The sequence below is a fragment of the Falco peregrinus genome, chromosome 8, assembly GCF_023634155.1.
Source record: "Falco peregrinus isolate bFalPer1 chromosome 8, bFalPer1.pri, whole genome shotgun sequence".
Classification (NCBI taxonomy): Eukaryota; Metazoa; Chordata; class Aves; order Falconiformes; family Falconidae; genus Falco; species Falco peregrinus.
In genome coordinates, this window is record NC_073728.1 from 54,981,382 (window position 1) to 54,999,584 (window position 18,203).

At 44.3% G+C, this 18,203-nt stretch overlaps 1 protein-coding gene across 1 annotated transcript in view; it reads left to right on the forward strand.

Annotated features, from left to right (window-relative positions):
• NSG2 (neuronal vesicle trafficking associated 2) overlaps positions 1-16,935 on the forward strand; it is a 37,870-nt gene extending 20,935 nt beyond the window's left edge. Inside the window, exons 4-5 of the mRNA XM_055812939.1 lie at positions 13,287-13,397; positions 14,960-16,935. Coding sequence (XP_055668914.1) covers positions 13,287-13,397; positions 14,960-15,151 — 303 coding nt within the window. The 3' untranslated portion in view covers positions 15,152-16,935. The remainder of the gene's footprint in view (positions 1-13,286; positions 13,398-14,959) is intronic.
• The last annotated feature ends 1,268 nt before the right edge of the window (positions 16,936-18,203 follow it).

Sequence of the window (18,203 nt, forward strand, 5' to 3'; positions counted from 1 at the left end):
CTAAATAAATTTAAAGATTCCTTTAATTGTTAAGGTACCACAGGGCAGGAGTTACTCACAGAAAGGACTCCTCTGAGTGTGAGCAGGACAGTTTTCCTTACTGCTTTTTAATACTAACAATAACAATGTTACCATGGCAACTGCCACATGGCATCAGTTATCTGGAAGATGCAGAGTGGCTGCTGAAAGATCCCATTACACTGACTAATGCGAGTGGTGCTCCAGGGAGGGAACATGCTCTAATACACAGAGATTTTTCTCACTTCGGTAATAATTGCTAATGTGGCTGAGATGTTGTTTCCAAGCTGCACAGCACTTGGATGAGCGGTGTGATTTTGGAGAGCAAGGGACAAAGCAGAGGAAGGTGGCAGGCACAGAGGAGCAGTGGCAATAGCATTCAGGCATTTTGTGGCACTGGCACCAGCATCGGGGACGGTACAGTGGTCTCCTGTTGAGCCTTGCATTCAAACAGGGGCTTAGGGGGACGTGTCAGTATGAAGGGGTTGATTTCAGTCTCCAGGGACTGATTCAAAGGCTTTGACTCCCTTTGGGAATTCTCAACTATCATCAGGCAATCTCATCTCCCAGTGGGCTCAGATGCGGTGGGCATGTTCTTCTGGCAGGGGTGTCAGGCAGCTCTGGCTGCACCTAAGTCTTCTCCAGACAGTGATGGAGTGACTTGTCTTTGGAGCCCAAGCTTTGTCTTGTCTTCAGAGGTTGAATATTTTCCATTGCAGTGCAGAGGGTCACAATATCCCCTTTCTCAAAAATCCACTTCCTAGCCCCACCTGGTCTTGCGTCTACTTACAAACTAGCATGTGCATGGATTCAGACTCACCTGTGGTGTGTGTGAAAGGGCAGGAGAGATGTTGCTCATCGTCCTTCTGCCTGAGCTCAGAAATCACTCTTCTCCTCCTCTGGCTGTAATGGTAAGAGAAGAGGATAGGTCATATCTGTCCCGGTTGGCCTCGCAGCTTGTGTGGAGGTAGATTGATGGAGCCATTTGTGATCATCGGTTGACAATTCGGAGTTGTGAGGATGAACCAAATGTGGATTTTTGGCTCAGCTGCCAGAAAACAGATATTTCTGATCACATCACCAGGTATGGTACTATAAACCCCACAAGGTTTCCTCTGGTTGGGTAAAAGTCTGCGTGTTTTTTTAAGTGTTCCCAGCTAATACCTGGCTTTCTGGTACAGGCTAGGTCCCAACAAGGTAAAGCCAGGAAGAATTTCCATGTCTAAAACACACACAAGGAAAGTGTAGTTTGATTTAATTAGAATGCTCTATATGACTGGCTTAGGGACCACCTAGCAAAGCACAAGAAAACCACCATGGCTTTTATAGGAAGTGGATCGTTCCTTAAAGTGTGTTCTCGGTTTATATTCTTTTTTACAGAAACACAGACACATTCTCTTTTGCAAAGTCAGAAAAAACATCTGAAATATATTTTATTTTTGCCATCTGTGAGCACTGACAGTGTAATCAGCTGCAGAGATTAGTTCAGGGTTATTTTTTTCCTTTAATTGATTTTTGGAGAGAAGAAGAAAGTTAATTGCTATGTAGAAAATGTCTAAAATTGGAAGTCGCAGAGAATATTCACATGCCTAAGGGTTTGTGGGGTAGACCTGCTGAATAAATTCTCTAAACCGTGATACATTGGCGGATGAAAGAGCAGAAACCTCAACCGACCCTTTGCTTTGGAATAAAATGCTTGAAGACTTTCATAAGCATCTGCATGGTGATACCCATCCTGCTAATTACAAAACATAATTGCGGTTTCCACTTAGTCTGAATGATTTCTTACACTGCATCTTTGTCTTCAACAGCACAATGCATGTTTCATTCTGGTACCTCTGCCACTCCACAGTAAACCTTATTTGTTGGGTAATTTTCTTGTCATCGTTTGAGGTGGAATGAAATATGCCTAATGATAGTTTGGCTAATGTAGCAAAAGGGACCGAATGGGATGGAGGGGGAAAGAGTTTTCAGCTGACTGAAGCCAAGGCAAAGTTTATTGACTGTCGTGAAGTGCATTTTGAGTCTTGTAGCCAAACCACAGAATGCTAAAAAAAAAAAAATAATAATCAGGGAAGTGAAATGCTTCACTGGTACATTTTTTTTTCCATATAATGTTTCATTCTCTGTATTTATAAAGCAGCACAGGCTTCTGACTGAATGTTAAACAGACCTGAGCTCCCTCTTGTTAGTACTTGCAGATGTATTAAGCCTGTTGGGTCAGATCCACAGCTAATGGAACTGGCCTCACGCCTCTGAAGGCATCATAATCAGCTAGATTATTCATTTTTGTTGTTTGTTTTTAAAAGAGTAGCTTTTGTAAGTCATTTGCAGCAATAAAGCTTCACATTTCTAATTTAAAATGGAAAGCCTTTTAATTCTTAAGTTACCCAGGGGACACTTTGCTCGCCAAGTCATCACTTCGTCCTCATATGAAGCACCCACATAATAAGAGTAAGTTTTCTGAGAGAGATGGGTGCACTGGACCATGAGTGCTGTCATATTATTAACTGGATTTCCTGACCCATGATAGTAGACATAGGTGCTGAAATCATGTGAATATGTTGACCTTCTTGAAGGAACGAACTTCCAACTGATTATTTTTTTTAACCACAAGAGTGCACTGAACAGAGGTGTTTTAATTTGTGCAAGCTTAACCTTTGATTTCATTTTATCTAAGAAGTCCATGGGACTGGGAAGTGGTAGGAGAAAGTTATCATGTGCCCTGGCATATAAAGAGCTTAAATTGTTCTGGGCAATTTTAAATCCAGTCTTCTGTTGTTGCTGGCTGATGAAGAAAATGGTAGTGTCATAAGTAAAATCAAAATACAATAAAGTGATGAGAAAAGCAAATACATGAAAAACCATGCCTGGAGGAATACCATTTTGTGCCTTAGTCCAGTACATCAATACTCAAGTCTGAAAGGTTTGCTTTGAAAATTGCCCTGCCTGTGAAAGAAGGTAATTCCATAAAGCAAACAGACCTCAGCTTTTCCCTAGAACCAGCCTGATCCTTGGCCGTGGAATGATGTTGATGGGTGGTTTTGCCCAGACGGGCCCAGAAAAAGCCAAGCTTTTGGGGACTTAGATGCTTGCAGCTTTGGGTGGATCTTGCTGGAGTGTCTGTGAGTAGCAGTGGGGAGTAAGATGTGGAGCTGGGCCCGAGTGTGCCTCAGGTGTCAAAGAAAGCCACCAGCAGAACAAGCAACACAACCTGCATTTCCCAGGAGTGCTGCTGTGTGCTGATCCCTGAACCTGTTCTTGCTCAGGGCTCCTAATGCTTTCCCTGCACCAAATCCAATGTGAGGGAAGCAGGGAGAGGGGGAGGATTTGCATGTGTGAGACTCTTCAGAGGCGTCTTGGCAGGCAGAAGGTGGGCAAGGAGACGTTTTACTGATGACTTGATATATCTTGTATGCGTGTTAATGCATTTAAAAAGGGGCCTCGATGAGCTGAGGCATCCATTGCCATGTCCCATGTGAAGTGACCGGAGGAAGGGTCACAGCCAAGCTTTGCACAGTGCAGTGGGACATAGCAGCATGTCACTGATGTGGGGCTGGCTGGGGAGGTGACGTATCTGTCCGCTGCAATACCACTAATAGAAAACCAGTCTCAAATTAGCGATTTGGAAGGAAGCCCCTTCCAGCGTTGCTCAGCTCATGAGATGGTTTGTCAGGCATTATTAGGACCATGGGTTTGGGAAACAAAGCACCTTTATAAGCGGTGTTCCTGAGTCATCACGCTTGTGTAATTTTGGGGGTTTGCTTCTCTTCTTTTGAAGGCGGCAGAGTCACAGAAATTAGAAGGGAAGGCATACGATATTTGAAAAAGGAAGAAGATATTCTTGTAGGAGGTGGGGGAAAAGACCTTTAAATACCTTTATGGTCTGCCAAAAAGTCCATGTATTTATTTGGTATTCCTAGAAACAGTTTTATAGCATCTCAATATACCAGCCTATTCTGATGAAGGATTCTTTTTATGGCATTAAATGGCAGAAAAAGAAAAAGCAAACCAAATGGAGCTTTTTATTTACCTAAGTGAAAATTCTGCACTATTCAATGTTGGAAGCATCCTTATTGAAAATGGCATTTTAGAACTTCCATAAGGAAGGGGGGCTTGGAAACTGAGCCGTGAATTTTCCATTCAAGGGGTTTGACTTGGCACAGAGAGACATCATGCAGACCGCAGCTGGCACCAGACACAGTTAAAAGGATCTGAGGCTATTAGTGCCTAAACAGCCACTAGAAATTATATTACATGATGGAGACTGGCTAATATAATTGAGCCAGCTAGTTATTGTGTGCATAATTTAATTATTTGACAAATTGCTTAGAAACACGGTGTTCTTGTTCTACACTTGTGCTGCACTTGCAGCATTATGAGGCGCAGAGCAGAGGAATTGCTGGTGGGTATGTAGTCATCTTGGAAGAGAGAATTTTTTTTTTTTAAGATTTGCAAACTTGGGGGAGGTTCACTGGTTTAGTTGTGGTGGGGCAGTGTACGCAGGGATGGGTCGAGGCACGGGGGACATGGCTGGGATAGCAAACTGGGTGGCAGACAGCTAGTGCTGTTTCAGGTGCATACTTTGGGAGCTTTAGGGCAGTTGGAGAAATGACCCTCCCTTTGCTCTGCTCTGTGTGTCTTTTGGACTTTGGTTGCTGGGCTGTGTGGTCTGAAAGGAACCCATGAAATACTGAAGCAAACGTGAGATGTTTTTGGACCCCAAGATTATACTGTCCTCATGGGCAGCGTTCAGTGTTCTTAGGAGAACTGGGGCCAAGCTGGTTTACAATTATGAATTCTAAGATAAAGGAACAAAACCCCCAATCCCTTAAGCTTCCTGTAAGAAGCCATGCAGCACTGAGTATTTTCCTGTGGTTTGGAAGATTTAGATACGTGATGAAGGACGTTTCCCTCTTATAAAGCATCTCCCAAGAGATGTTACTTAGGAATCTGCACACCATCTGGAATAAAGCTGTGCTGTAATAGTAAAGGACAAATCCTACATCTTGAACCATACTAAGCAAATGTGAAGACCCAATTGTGTCGCTTTTTTTCAGTTAGCCTTTCAAAATTTCAGAGGCTAAGCTGTTGCCATAAAATCAGCAAAATCAGCAACTTATTGCAAAAAGATTCTTAACAATCTGGAGTGAAATGCCATTTTTGGAGTGCAGCCAAATCATTACCTGCAGAAGGGATCCAGCTGTATAACAGGGTGCTGGGCAATGCACCACAGCTTTTCTCTGTCTGAGTCGGAACGGTGGAGCAGCTCTTCCTGGAGGGTATTTCAGACTCCTTATTGCCTTGGTCGATCCCTCTGTATCCTGCCAGCCCATGGCTCACTCCCTGCCTACATGCCTGAGCTTTCTTACAGTAGCAACCTGGATTCAAATGGTGGGGTGGTTCACACTTGGATTTCATCCTGGCGTACAGGTGGGACGCAGCCAGGATAGACAGCTGGATCCAAGAGCTCGGAAGTGCTCCTGAGTCTTTCACTTTAGCTGTAGTTTTCATGTCAAGATCTAATGTTGTCAATCTAATTATCAGCTGAAAGAAGTTATGAGATGAAGGGGAAAAAAATTACCTTCCTGAATTTTTCACTGTCAAGCAGAAATCCCTGTAATGACATGATGAGTGTATGAACATCTACTGAGATGCCCTTAACAGCTGAAACCGTTCTGCTGAGCGGCAAGACCTCAGGGACTGGCCCTGTGGCAAATGGATTGATGATTTTGTCATATTTTTTTCTTGCATGCAAGTTAACTAGGTTGTCAATGGATTAATAAGTCTCCAGGTGTAATGGCATTGCCATGGACTATGGAAAGAACCTTGTTGCCTACCCAAGCATAGCTCTTATGCCCTTCTGTGGAAATAACCTTGACAGAATTTCTGCCAATGTTGTTTATAACAAATTTTGTCTCATTCAGAGTCTGTCTTCTTCTACAAAGAGAAAATTAAAACCAAGATAATTTCTTCAACTGAATTGCCTATTAAAGGTCACAAAATTTCCCAATACCCATCAACATTGAAGGTATCTTGCAGAACCAGACATGGCATCAGCAGTTGCATCCTTTCCTGACAACTTGAATGTGAAGAGGGTGAGGCTGCACTGCAGGAACGGAGGCATCTGGCTTCTGAGATCCCTTATTCACGTTACAGCTAGGACTAGGAAGACCGCAGAACTTTGTGGGGATTTTTCCATGATAAATTATCTTTATCGGGGAGTTAAACTGATCTCCTAACACACAACTCTACGCTCTGAGAGCACTAACTCTTCTCTGGGTGCTGCTTGTCTGGCTGATTTTCCTGTAGACATAAATGCTTTTCCTGGTTGTGGCATCTTCTTGGCTGTACTCCTATTTTGAGTGTATATAAGTGCATCTATTGCATGCCCTGAGCACTGGGAAAGGTGTCCAGAGTCAAACATTTATTTGCCAGCTTCTGGAAAAAAATCATGCTTGATATTGAAGAAGTGCCACCCACACAGATGAAACCCCCTGCTTGCTAGCCTCTCACAAGAGCTGCATGAGAACAGAAGAGATGTTCTGCACTGTTTTCTTCAGACAGATTGATAGACATCACATCATCTGTTTGCATCCTGAGAACTGCTCCTCTTAGCTGGCAAATGGAGGGTGATTTCAAGTGCCTGGGCACCTGGGGCTTATGCCTGATCCACAAACACCAGGTGATACTTGCTGAGTTCCTCCAAAGCTGGACCGAATGCAGCTGTTTTCCACCAAAGAGAGGGCAGCACAGTGGTTTTCCAAATGATTTTTAGACAGTAGATAATGCTACTGCCTGAGTGTGAGCAGTGATGGGTTTGAGCTTTAGCAGTGGAGCGCAAAGGATTGCAGTGCCGTACCAGCTAGTTGACCATCCCATTTGGAAACCCATTTTAGTGACCTGAAGGCAGATGTGTCAGAGCAATGTGTGAAAATCCAAAATGGACAATTTCTTACCCCTCTGAAGACACCTAAGCCTACAGAAGGTGCCTAATGATGCTTGTGTCCTATAGGAAACTAAAGGAGATTTAGACACCTGACTGCCTTTATGGATCTAGGTCTAAGTGACTGGTTCATGCCATCAAATATGGGAACTCGGTGGGAGAAGAGGGGGCTGTATTTCTTTTATTAAGCCCTACTTCAAACCATGTGGGGGCTCTCCATATGAATGCTTTACCTTTGTCGAATCTTACTGAGCTCCTTCTGTTCATCATATTATACAGAATAAATTTGGTAGATTAATTGTGATTAATTTCATAGAAGAACTGTGGTTTGGGTTAGAAAAAACAACCCTTCTTCAAGAAGCGTTGCTTCACAGTTTTGTAGGATGTTTTCTTTCGTGTTTCACTACAAAGTGCATTGCATTTGAATGCCCATGTTATTTTCTTTCCCGATCCAATTTTTATTTTAACCATTTTTATGCTGAGTCCTCACAGTGTGTGACACCATCAGTGGAGCCTGAGAACGAAACATAAAGGTGGAATGACAAGCCCTGATGCCGGGGCTGTGATTGTAAGTTATGTTCCTCCAGCTGCTAATGCAAGTAATATGTGGCTTAAGTGGGAACAAAACCACACAGCCCACAACTCCCCAGCACAGGCTGGATGCTGCATGCTAACAGAGAGCTGTCTGCATCCAGTCCCCACTGGGGAAAGAAATATTTGTCAACTCAGTTCAAACAGTGCATAAATTTGAGGGAACTGCCATCTGCTGACAGACCCTTCCCCCACCTACACTGTCTGAAAATCCATCCTTATGAATATTGGCTCTGTGCAGTAGTATTCCCTTCAACCCCTGTTCAGGATCCGCCTTTCTCTGCTTCCTTTTTTTCCCCCTGGGTATTTCCAGAGAGTTCAGGTTTCCCAGGACTCTCAGGCACTGAAGTACCTCACGGGTTTGTGTGACAGTGCCAGCCCTGTGCTGGTGTGTAGCTACCTGCAGGCTCTGTAGCTCAGCAGCTTGTCAGAGCCCCTAAGGCTCGATTTTTGGAGGGACCAGCAGCTCCCCTCTCTTGTTGACTTCCATGAGCAGTGAAGGGTGCACACCCTCTCTGAAAATCAAGAGTGCAAATTTTTGCCAAGGAAAACAATAAGGAATAAAAATGTAGAAACCTTACAATGGAAAAGCCTATTAAAAGAATGCCCTGCTGTTTGGATGTGGCATTGTTCTCTGGTTTGCTTTTAAATAAGGCTTTTCATTGTAGATAGAGAGGGCAAAAAGGAATTTTTGATGAAAAAAAAAAAATCAGGGGCAGCTGTTGAAATCAAAGAGTGTAGGAAGGATACTCCAATGGACAGCATGAAAGCCAGGTTAACTAGAACAGCGTTGCAATTAGGTACCTCACTAGAGCAAAACCTATTGTCAGCTGATGTCCTGTTGCCTGATGAGGATATATCTTTCTTATATCCGTGCTGTTGTGAAAGTGCAACATGTACTTCATCTATGGAAAAGGTGGGGAGGGACCAAGCCAAGTGGGCTGCTGTTAATGTGAGGTTGACATCATCTTTCAGAGATGTTAAGGGCCTTTTTCTGTGTTTTGTGGAGGATGGGGTGTTTCTTAGTGTGGTAACGATGCTCTCTCTCCTTCATTCCAGCAGACACTCCCTTCTTAAGGGAACCTATGGGAATCGTATAAGACTTTGGGGAAAGGGCAGGCAAATCCCTCCCTTCTTTTACCCTCTCCAGCAGTCACACATGACAGATTCATGCCTGCAGCACTTCTCGGTTTTATCTGCTCACTAAATTTTATTTCCCCTCTGTGAATGTTTATATTGCTTAGAGACTGCCAAGGTTCATGTTAATCATAAAAAAAAGTGGAGGTTTATTAGGTATTGCAGCTCTGTGATTCTTTGGTGTTTGAATGTTAACGATGCTTTGTATGCTCTTGGAATAGCTGGAGAGGTAGATCTTACCTCTGGCATGGCAAAATATCGGGGGGGGGGGGCGGGGGAGGTTTCTTCCCTTTTCTCTGGGTTTTAACATCTTACATGACATTTCATCCCAGAGCAATTTTACACTATGTATCATCATGTGTAATATTGTGTCACGCTGTAATTTTGCAAGTGCATGAAACCGCAGGAGGGAGGTGAGAATGGGCTCAATTACACCCTGGAGGGAGGGGAGAGCTCAGCAGAGGGACCAGTTCCTGGGAGGTAATGAATTAGGTGTCAGCACTTTGCCAGAGCAGAGAGACAGAACAGAGGGGGATTTATTATTTTTAGGGGCTCAGTGGGCAGACAGGAGGAAAGGAACCTGTCAGGTGGCATTACTGGTGGTCATTTCCATGAGCTGTGCATGTACGTGGGATTTAACAAAAGAAGGGACGTTCATTCTCGCTCCAGACAGCTTGGTTCTTTCTTTTTCTGAAGGCTAAAGGAAGAACTTGTCCATGTTAACTGGTTGGAGTGGGAAGTCTTCAAAGCAACTTTGGTGGCAACTCTTGGGGAAGACAGACACAGCCATCCCGGGCGAGGGAGACATCTGACAGTTCAGGGATATTCCCCTTTCACAGCCTCTTGTCTGGCTGCAGTCAGCCCTGATGAATCCCTCTGGGATGGAGGAAACGGTGATGCAGAGGGGAAGAAAGGAACCAGGCAGACATTAGAGCAGGAGGAATCAGCACAGGGTGCATGCATCCTGCTGGTGTGCAGTTCTTGCTAGCCCTGATGATGCAGGTTGTATTTACTAAAGAGGACTAGAGGATGAGCAGCTTCTCACTTCTTAGGAACAAGAGGTACTTTCTCACCGAGTTACGCTCCATGCATTCCCAGGTGGCATTCAGTGTAATTTCGTTGCCCTTTGTCTCTTCCTTTGCCCTGAGCACAAGTTTGTTCCTTCAGCCTAACCCAAGCAAGATTTCTAATTTCATTGTACATTGTATTTAGGGCAGAGCAACCAAACTGGAGAGCTGAGAATTTCTTATTTTCTGAATTTCTAGCCAGGGCTGCCCTCTAAGCATCGGCTTTGGTAGAGCAAGATGTATGTCTTCCTTTAGTGCCCTCAAACTAACCTCAAAGGGTCTTGTGCCATTGTCGTCTTTGTATTACTATATAAATTATTATTGGAGGAAGTACAAGACCTAATGTGCTCCCCTTTTAAATGAAGAAGAGTTGGTGGACATGTATTCTGCAGGGAGAAATGCTCTTCTACATTGGCCTGCCAGAGCTGGGTTGTGATGGGTCTTTGTGGAAAGGGGTCTTTCTTCCTAGGTCTCCTCTTGGAAAAAGTAGAGAGTGTTAGCATACTTAATCACGGAAGTCTCTCGTTTTGACTACACTTTTTCAAAGTCACCTTTTTTCATTTTTTTTCAGGTATAATATAGTTTCTTTTGGGGGCAGAAAACAAAGCAAATTCCTTTTCCATCTCCCTGAATCCAACTGAGACTTCAGCACTATGAAAAGGGATATTGCTCCCCTAGGTTGGGAACCCATGGGCTACCATAAAGCCGCTCTGAGATATTTCTATTCAAACTTGCAGGCTCGTGCACTTTGATGGAGAGGAGGTGGAGCCCATATTTGCTTGGTCAGACTAGTGCAATTCATACCACCGCACTCCTTTCCTACCAGCTACCTTTCCTGCTCATTGGGACTCTCTTACACATGTTCTCTTATGAGATCCGGCAGTAAGTGCTTCTCCCTCTGCAGCTGCCTTTTGCTTAATTGACCCGTTTTGCAGCAGATTAGGCCCCAAGGAGGAGGTTAATATGAGCAGTTATTCTAAAAGGCAGGTCAGGACTTCAGTGACCTGTTCATCATGGGAAAAAACTGTTAGCCCCAATCTTCTTACTTTTTTACGCTTTATTCTAAAATATTCTGACTTAACAATGAACTTATGAATCTCTCCTGCTAGATGTAGTCTCCACACCTCTCTCTTTCCTGAGTTCTGAACTGGATGTGCTGGGTCGGATTTAACACCATGCATGCAGATTTACCTTCATTCTTTCTTTTTGTCTTAAAACAGCCACCAAAATTGTAGCTCAGGATCTTCCAGCACTGCAGGTGGCATTGCCAGGGCTGCTTTAGCTTCCCTAATAGTCCCACTGTGCTGTGTGCGGTGTAGGAATATATCTCACCAGGCAATGCATCATTCTGCAGGATTGGTGAGGGTGAGGAGTCTTTTCCTGCACAGCAAGTAATTACAGTGGCCCCTTCAAGTCTGTGCAGGGATTGCCTGTCATACAGGTTCTCAGAATTACAGCTGATATGATAACCAAAGGGGAGAGTTAGAGCAAACTTCAGTGTGAACCGATATTAAGCAATTAGTATATCTTTTCTGATATAATAGTACTAATATTACATAATATTATTGTTATATTGATAAAATTCTATTGATGAATTCTGAGATGTGGCCACCTTGCTCTTTATTAGCTGCTGTTCCTGACAAACCTGTCCTCTATACTGTAGGCATTATCCCTGTATTTCCCCACTTTCTGCCATCACCAGTCTCCTGTATATTAGATAAGGAACAACTTCTGCCTGTACCTACTATTCAATTTCCTTGAACACCCATGCAAGAAAATAAAGAGGATTCTGACATGACAGTAACAACAAAAGGGCAGATGAACCCTGAATGACTAGAGGGAGCTGAAAAATGTGTGGCTTTCCCTCGCTCGGGCAGTAAATGATAGTGATTGCTTTTAGTACAAGTTGGATCAACCCTGATCTGGGGATGGGGGCATGTTTAACATGTGGGACCGTTAGCCAGGGTCAGGTACACAGTCCCTGCTGTGTCCTGCCATTGCAGTTCTCTCAGTGGGTGGCTTTTGATGTGACCAGGGAAAATCTGCCGCCCTGGGCTTGGCTTCTGGTGACATGATGAGGAAGTGGGATTCTGAAGCCAACAGACTGAGGCTGTGGGTAGGAGAAAGCCTCGTTGTTTGCCATCCCTCCTGTAAACCCTGACCTCAAACTTTTGCTGTAGGAACTTCCTCAGCATGAGCGCTCATGGGCTCACCTGGCACAGGAGCGTTGCAGCCCCTTCCCCATGCAGGCTCACATCCTGCAAAATGCATGCTGCTGGTGCTCAGCCCCAGCGAGGCAAAGCAAGCTGGGGAGCTGCTGCAGCTCCCTCCCCATGCTGCTGGCCATGCAGCGGCATTAAATGTTTCCCCTACTGCTGTTCCCGCCCCCATCATCTCTGTGAGTGAGTTCATTTGATTAGGAACTCCGGTTTGCATGGTAACACTGGAGCCCCAGGGATTATGATATTTTTTTCATGCCAATCCCGATCAGTGTGAGACAGCAGTCTCGACAGGATGGGTTGCTGTAATGTAGGCGATAGAAGTCCAGAGCCATTTGTGCTGCATTTGTGGATTTACCAGCTGGGACCAAGAAAGCTTTGGGGAGGTGGAGAACGGGACCACGTTTGGGACCCATGCACAGTCCTTAGGGAGGAGACAGCTCAGCTAAAATTAAGGATCAGAGCCTCAGTCCAGACATCTGAATGGGGCCAGGAAACTTGCTGTTGAATGAAATATTTAAGAAGGACCTGGCAGGGCTGGAGAGAAGGGAGCTACAGCAAAGAAACAGGATGGTGCAGCAAAGTAACCTGCTTGGGAATGAGGAGAGGGGGAATATTTGAGCCCCAAAGAGGCAATTGTGTCTGGCACCTCAAACACAGCATCTGCTCTTGTACATGCTGTGGGATTTACATGCTGGGTTTTGTTAGTGGTCGGGGTATTGTCCTTTTACAGCTTTGATAAATAGAGAAGGATTCCCTTTCTCCCGTAGCCCCTTCTGCAAGGTGCTTGAGGTACAAATGATCCTTGTTGCATTGCCCAGAAGGCGCAAAGGGATCTGTGCTACAAAGGCTTCATTCTTCCTATCTGCTCACCTGCCTCTGCTGTTGGACAAGTAGGATCTCGCCATGGTTACAGGGCAGCTTATCTGCACAGATTAGACCTCGATGTGGACTCTGGCTGCTGGCGGGTCCTGCTGGGCCAGCAGCTGATGCTGCCGGTTGAACAGCTGAGAGCATGGGAACACAAAGCCACTGGGAACACCAAACACCTCAGCAAAATCCATACATTTGCAAGGGGTTAAACACAGGAATGTGCGCTCCTGAAGGTCTGGGGGGGGATGGAAGCGACTGTGAGAATTCAGGGCTATTGGATCCAGCATTCATTCAATTACCATGCTTAGTTAAGTACTGCACAGTGGAGTGAAGACTGCAGTCTGTTAGGATGGCCGTTACTATAAGTCATTTAATTATGAGGTTGCTCATATGCCATTTTAACATATGTAGAGTAACATTATCCTTCTTTTGTAGGTCACTATTCTCATAAGTCTGGCTCTTGCATTCCTTGCCTGCATAGTGTTTCTTGTGGTATACAAAGCCTTTACTTACGACCACAGTTGCCCAGATGGATTTGTTTATAAGGTAAGAAACTTCAGACAGATGAATTGCCTGAGATAACGATAGACTCTAATTGACTACATGGTTACAGTCTAGTCTGCTTTTTTGACCAGGCTAAAGAGGACATTTGGCAAGTATGTGTTGAAATGGGAAAAGTGTGATGGGAAATGTGGACTTGCATCTGCCTCCATCAGCTACTGTTACACTGTAATTGTTGGGATTAGCATTTGGTGAACACTACAGACAGATGTTCAGGAACAATCCCTCATATTTGTGAATGGATTTATTGCAGCTGGAATCCCATGTTTGCTTCCCACACATTCAAGTAACTGAGGTTTACTGGCATACGTACTGGCAAAGCAAACTCCCAGAGTGCTGGCACATCTGCCCTTTGTAAAGGAAACCTGAATTTGCCCATGCAGTTCATATTTAGGTGCTTTTGAGCTTCTATCAAGAGCAAAACTATGTAACTTTAATTGCTAAATCCCACGGCCCAATGATTTTATAATGAATATTCACAGAGAACTATTTTCCCGGACTGTTGAGATTTAAAAAAAAAAAAAAAAGTTTGTAAAATAGTTCACTGACTCCTTACTGTGAGTAAACTCCTAAGCTTACAGAAGCCTTGACCATGCTGGGGATAATCTGTGGGCTGGAAAATAGAGTAAGGATGTTGGTGCATTAGTCATTGTGAATTATTCTCTTAGGTCATACAAAAATGGTTAGGACAGACTCATGAATTTCAGAATCAGATCCCAACCTGAACTTCTGAAAAGAATAAAGATTTTAGACTCAGATTTCAGCTGATCATACTGAACTGGGAGTTGGAGTATCTCATAATTCAATAATAATTGTACCTGGGGCCCTTTGTATCCTTGGTGCTACTTCGACGCTGGTGAATACCCACCAGTCTGACATCTGTTACCATTTGATTGCTCTTTTACAGCTGTTGCAAAGCAAATTGTTTTATCTGTGCAGTTTTTAGCACACAAGTGTCTGCACTAGCACAGCGGAGATGCACGGGCAGCATCTGTATAGGCAAGAAGCTCTGACAAGGGCTGGCCAGTTGGGCTGCGCTTCCTACCATCCCCAACCAAGGTGGTCAGAGATAACACACGGTAACAGAGCAGCATGTAAGCAGCTTACTCTGCTCTGCCTGTCCTCTGCTTGTCTGAGGATTAATTCTGGACTTAGCTGTACCGAGCTTTCAGTCCAGCACGTGATAAGAGCCGGCTGCTCAGCCAGCCCTGCTAGGGCTCCAGCAAGGGGCCTTGGTCTCTGTGCATGCCAGTAATGTACCAAACCAGTCAGGTCTTCATTTTGCAGTCCCCGTTTCCCATCCACAGATGAAATCAGCCTGCAATCAGGGTTGCCAATAGCAACAGGTTTGGAAGGCTGCTGCCCAACTCTAAACTTTGTGCATTCCCACGGCGCTGAAAGGCAGTTGGGGCTGCGCAGCAGATGCTCTCGCTGCACCAAGTCTGAGTCAAACGTCATCCATGCAAACAGCTAACCCTGAGATTTTTAAAGCAAGAGCCTGAGGCTGATGGGACTACTCTTTACTTTTGCTTTCTTCCCCTTTACAGCACAAGCGGTGCATCCCGGCCTCGCTGGACGCGTACTACTCTGCACAGGATTCCAACTCGCGGGGCAGGTTCTACACCGTCATCAGCCACTACAGCATGGCCAAGCAGACCAGCTCCCGGGCCGTATCACCCTGGCTGTCTTCAGGATCCGTAAACCACGAAGCCAAGGCTGCCAAGACAGAAGGTCATTAAAGTTAACGAGTGGTGATGGGCAAAGTGGGAGGGTGGGGGGACAACACCATGTCTATACTGCATTGCTCTAGCTGAGGGTGCTGTGCTAACAGCACAACAGGAATAAATAAAACCCAAGTGCAGGAGTCATCTTAATGGATATTTCTTTTCGTGCATTGTTCTCGTTGATTTGTAACTGAGTCGAGCTCTTTCTTGTACAAAGGCATGTTTGATGTTGACTGTACCTTACGATGTAAAAATATTTTTAAATCATTGCTTAACTATTTGTTAGAAAAAGAAATTAAAAAACAAAAAAAGCAAATTAGATAAACAACCAGGGAGGATAAAAGCAGCAAAGAGAATCCCACAAAGTTTTATCATTGCTGGAAAGCTGTGTGAGAGGCTTAATATGCAGTGAAGGTACAGCTGAAATCTTTTTGAGAGAGAAGGCAGAAAGAACCTGGTACATAGACATTGTGATGATGTTTAGCTTGCCAAGGGGGGGGATATTTTGCTGTCGAATTGAATCTAGTATCAGTGTTCATTTGCTGATAGAGAAATACAAGCATCCCCTCCTCCCTCAAACATACACATGTGCAAACACACATGTACATGCACCCCTGTGCAGTGGCCTAAATAAGTCCAGAAAGATCTAGGCATTTTTAATGAGCCACCACCATGCTGCTGTTCTTGGCTGGGCTCTGAGGCTGAAATCCTGGTTGGATATGGAGCAGGATGGAAGCAGACAGAGGCTGCTATAGTGACAGCATTATACTTCTGAGCACAGGACTAGGAGTCAGGAGATTGGGGCTTTACTTCTGCTTCTGGCACAGATTTCCTGCATGACCTTTGGCGATTTACATGAGACTTTATCTTTTGGGACCTCTCCCTGAGGGTCACCAAAAGGCAAACAAATGCCATTATGAACTGGGGAGCTTCTCAATAGTGGTGACATTATAGAAGAGTACTGAGCCTCTGACGTTTTGGCCCCTAATTTTCCCTCACCCATGAAATGGGATGCTCCTGCTTCCCTTCTTCAGTTTTGGATACTTCAGTATTTAATGTCATTCTAGGTAATTGGAGAGGGATGGCTTAAGCATGCTTTCAGAGTACAAGGGTCCCATCAAATCTCTGCTTGCAAGCACAGACCAGACCCCAGGCTTAATCCAGTCCTGGCCAATGTAAAACATCCTCTCCCCACAAATGGCTTGTGCAATTAGTGCAGACTGGTGGGATTAAAAAAAAAAAAAAAAAAAAGTTTCTTTTTTTTCAGAGTTGCAAGCTGTGCTGCAAAGCAGCTCTGCTCCTCAGTGTCGCAGGCATGGTGAGACTGGGCAGCAGGAGCAGAGTGCCCAGGGAAGGCAAGGTTCACATTTGACTAAGGCTGCTTTTTCAGATTTGTGGCTAGACTGGGATGGAAATTAGGAACTGGTCCCTTCTTCCCCTGCATTGGCAGTTTTGCCCTCCATTTCACATACGTAGACACTAGAGGGTGTAAATGAGGGCAGAACTCCTCAGTCCTAACAGGCGTCATGATAAAAAAACTGTATAGTGTAGCTAAAAATGTAGTGCCAAATGCCATTGTCTGATTTCATATCCTTCCTGCCCCTGCCACCTGTAAATTCATTTCTCACCCAAAATGTACAAACCACCCCCTCCACCAATAATCAAAACTCCAGCAAACCACTGAACAGTTTATAATTTTGTGGTGTATTTTTTGTCAGTAGGTAGCAGAGACTGAAGTATTTTTTGGTGTAATTCTTGAACTTTTCTGACGGGATTAAAATAAAGCTAGATGTGACTGAGCGTCTCTGTGGCTCCAGCAGGTTTATTTTTTGTGACTTGTGCTGTGGGCTGGGAGGTGGTGGGTGGTGATGTGTGGGTGCCTGGTGCTGCCAGTGTGGCTGCAGCAGAGCCTGCACCTTTGCACGGGACCCCGAGGTGACTGGCTTTCAGGAGGCATTTTCAGAGCTTGCTCTTTTCCCCTTTAATGGCTGGGGGTTTATTCCCTTCATTCCTGCCCATCTTTTCAATTGCAAATGGAAAAACAGTAATAAAACTCAAGCTGATCTATTGGTGATTCTTGACTTTACGGAGGGACCTCCTCTCCCTTCTCATTTTAAGGCCAACAAATGATAGAAACTTTGGCTGGCAGCAATGTCGCCTGTGCCATCTACTCCAGATACAAGTGCTCACGTGTGCTGGCTCAGGCTCCAGGAGAGGGCTGTTAGGAAAAGCGAGCGCTGCAGGGAAATACAGCTGACAAACTGAGAGCCACAGCTGAACTTGGGAAAAGTTGAGCTCTGTGCCCAAACTCTGCAGCTTGGTTTTTAACGAAACCACAACTATATTCATCTCACATTGTTCAGAAAGCAGATTGCATTTCCTCAAATCCTTCAACTCTTTGAAATGGAATGATACCCTGGCATTAAATTGGCTCATTCCCAAAAGCTAAAGAATGGTTTATAAAAACCTTTGGATGGCTTTCCTTAAAAAAAAAAAAAAAAAAAAAAAAAAAAAAAAAGTGTGTTCAGAGTGGTGAAATTGAGCTGCTGTAGGAGAGAGACCACTCTGGTGTTAGAGGTCACCACTGAGTACTTCTGAAATGTATTAAAAAGGATTCAGCCTGCTTGGCATCATTGAGTCACAGGACAATTTGACCATGGTATTTCTATTGCCACTTTCCCAATACTACTCTAACCGTACGTTTACTTTAATCTAAAAAACTCAGGAATATAATCATTTGAATTAAAAGTCTCTAGCTATTGTTAGGTAAGTGTGTCAGTGGGGATAACCATTCCTATTTAATAAAAGAAAGGTCAAAATCTGTATGGAGCAGAATGGAAAAAAAATGTCCCAAGGAAGGCTCATGGGAAAGCAGAAGAAACCAAACAACCCAACTCCAGCTGCAAGTTCCATTACTATAAATGTTGTTATTACGGGTTTTTGTACAATCTGCAGTAGAGCTTCCAAGATCAACCACGTATTTTAATCACAGTAACAGAGAAAGCAAGAGAGAGAGAGAAATTGAAATTGTAGTACATCATCTTATTTAAGTCTGTAAAAGCCTTCT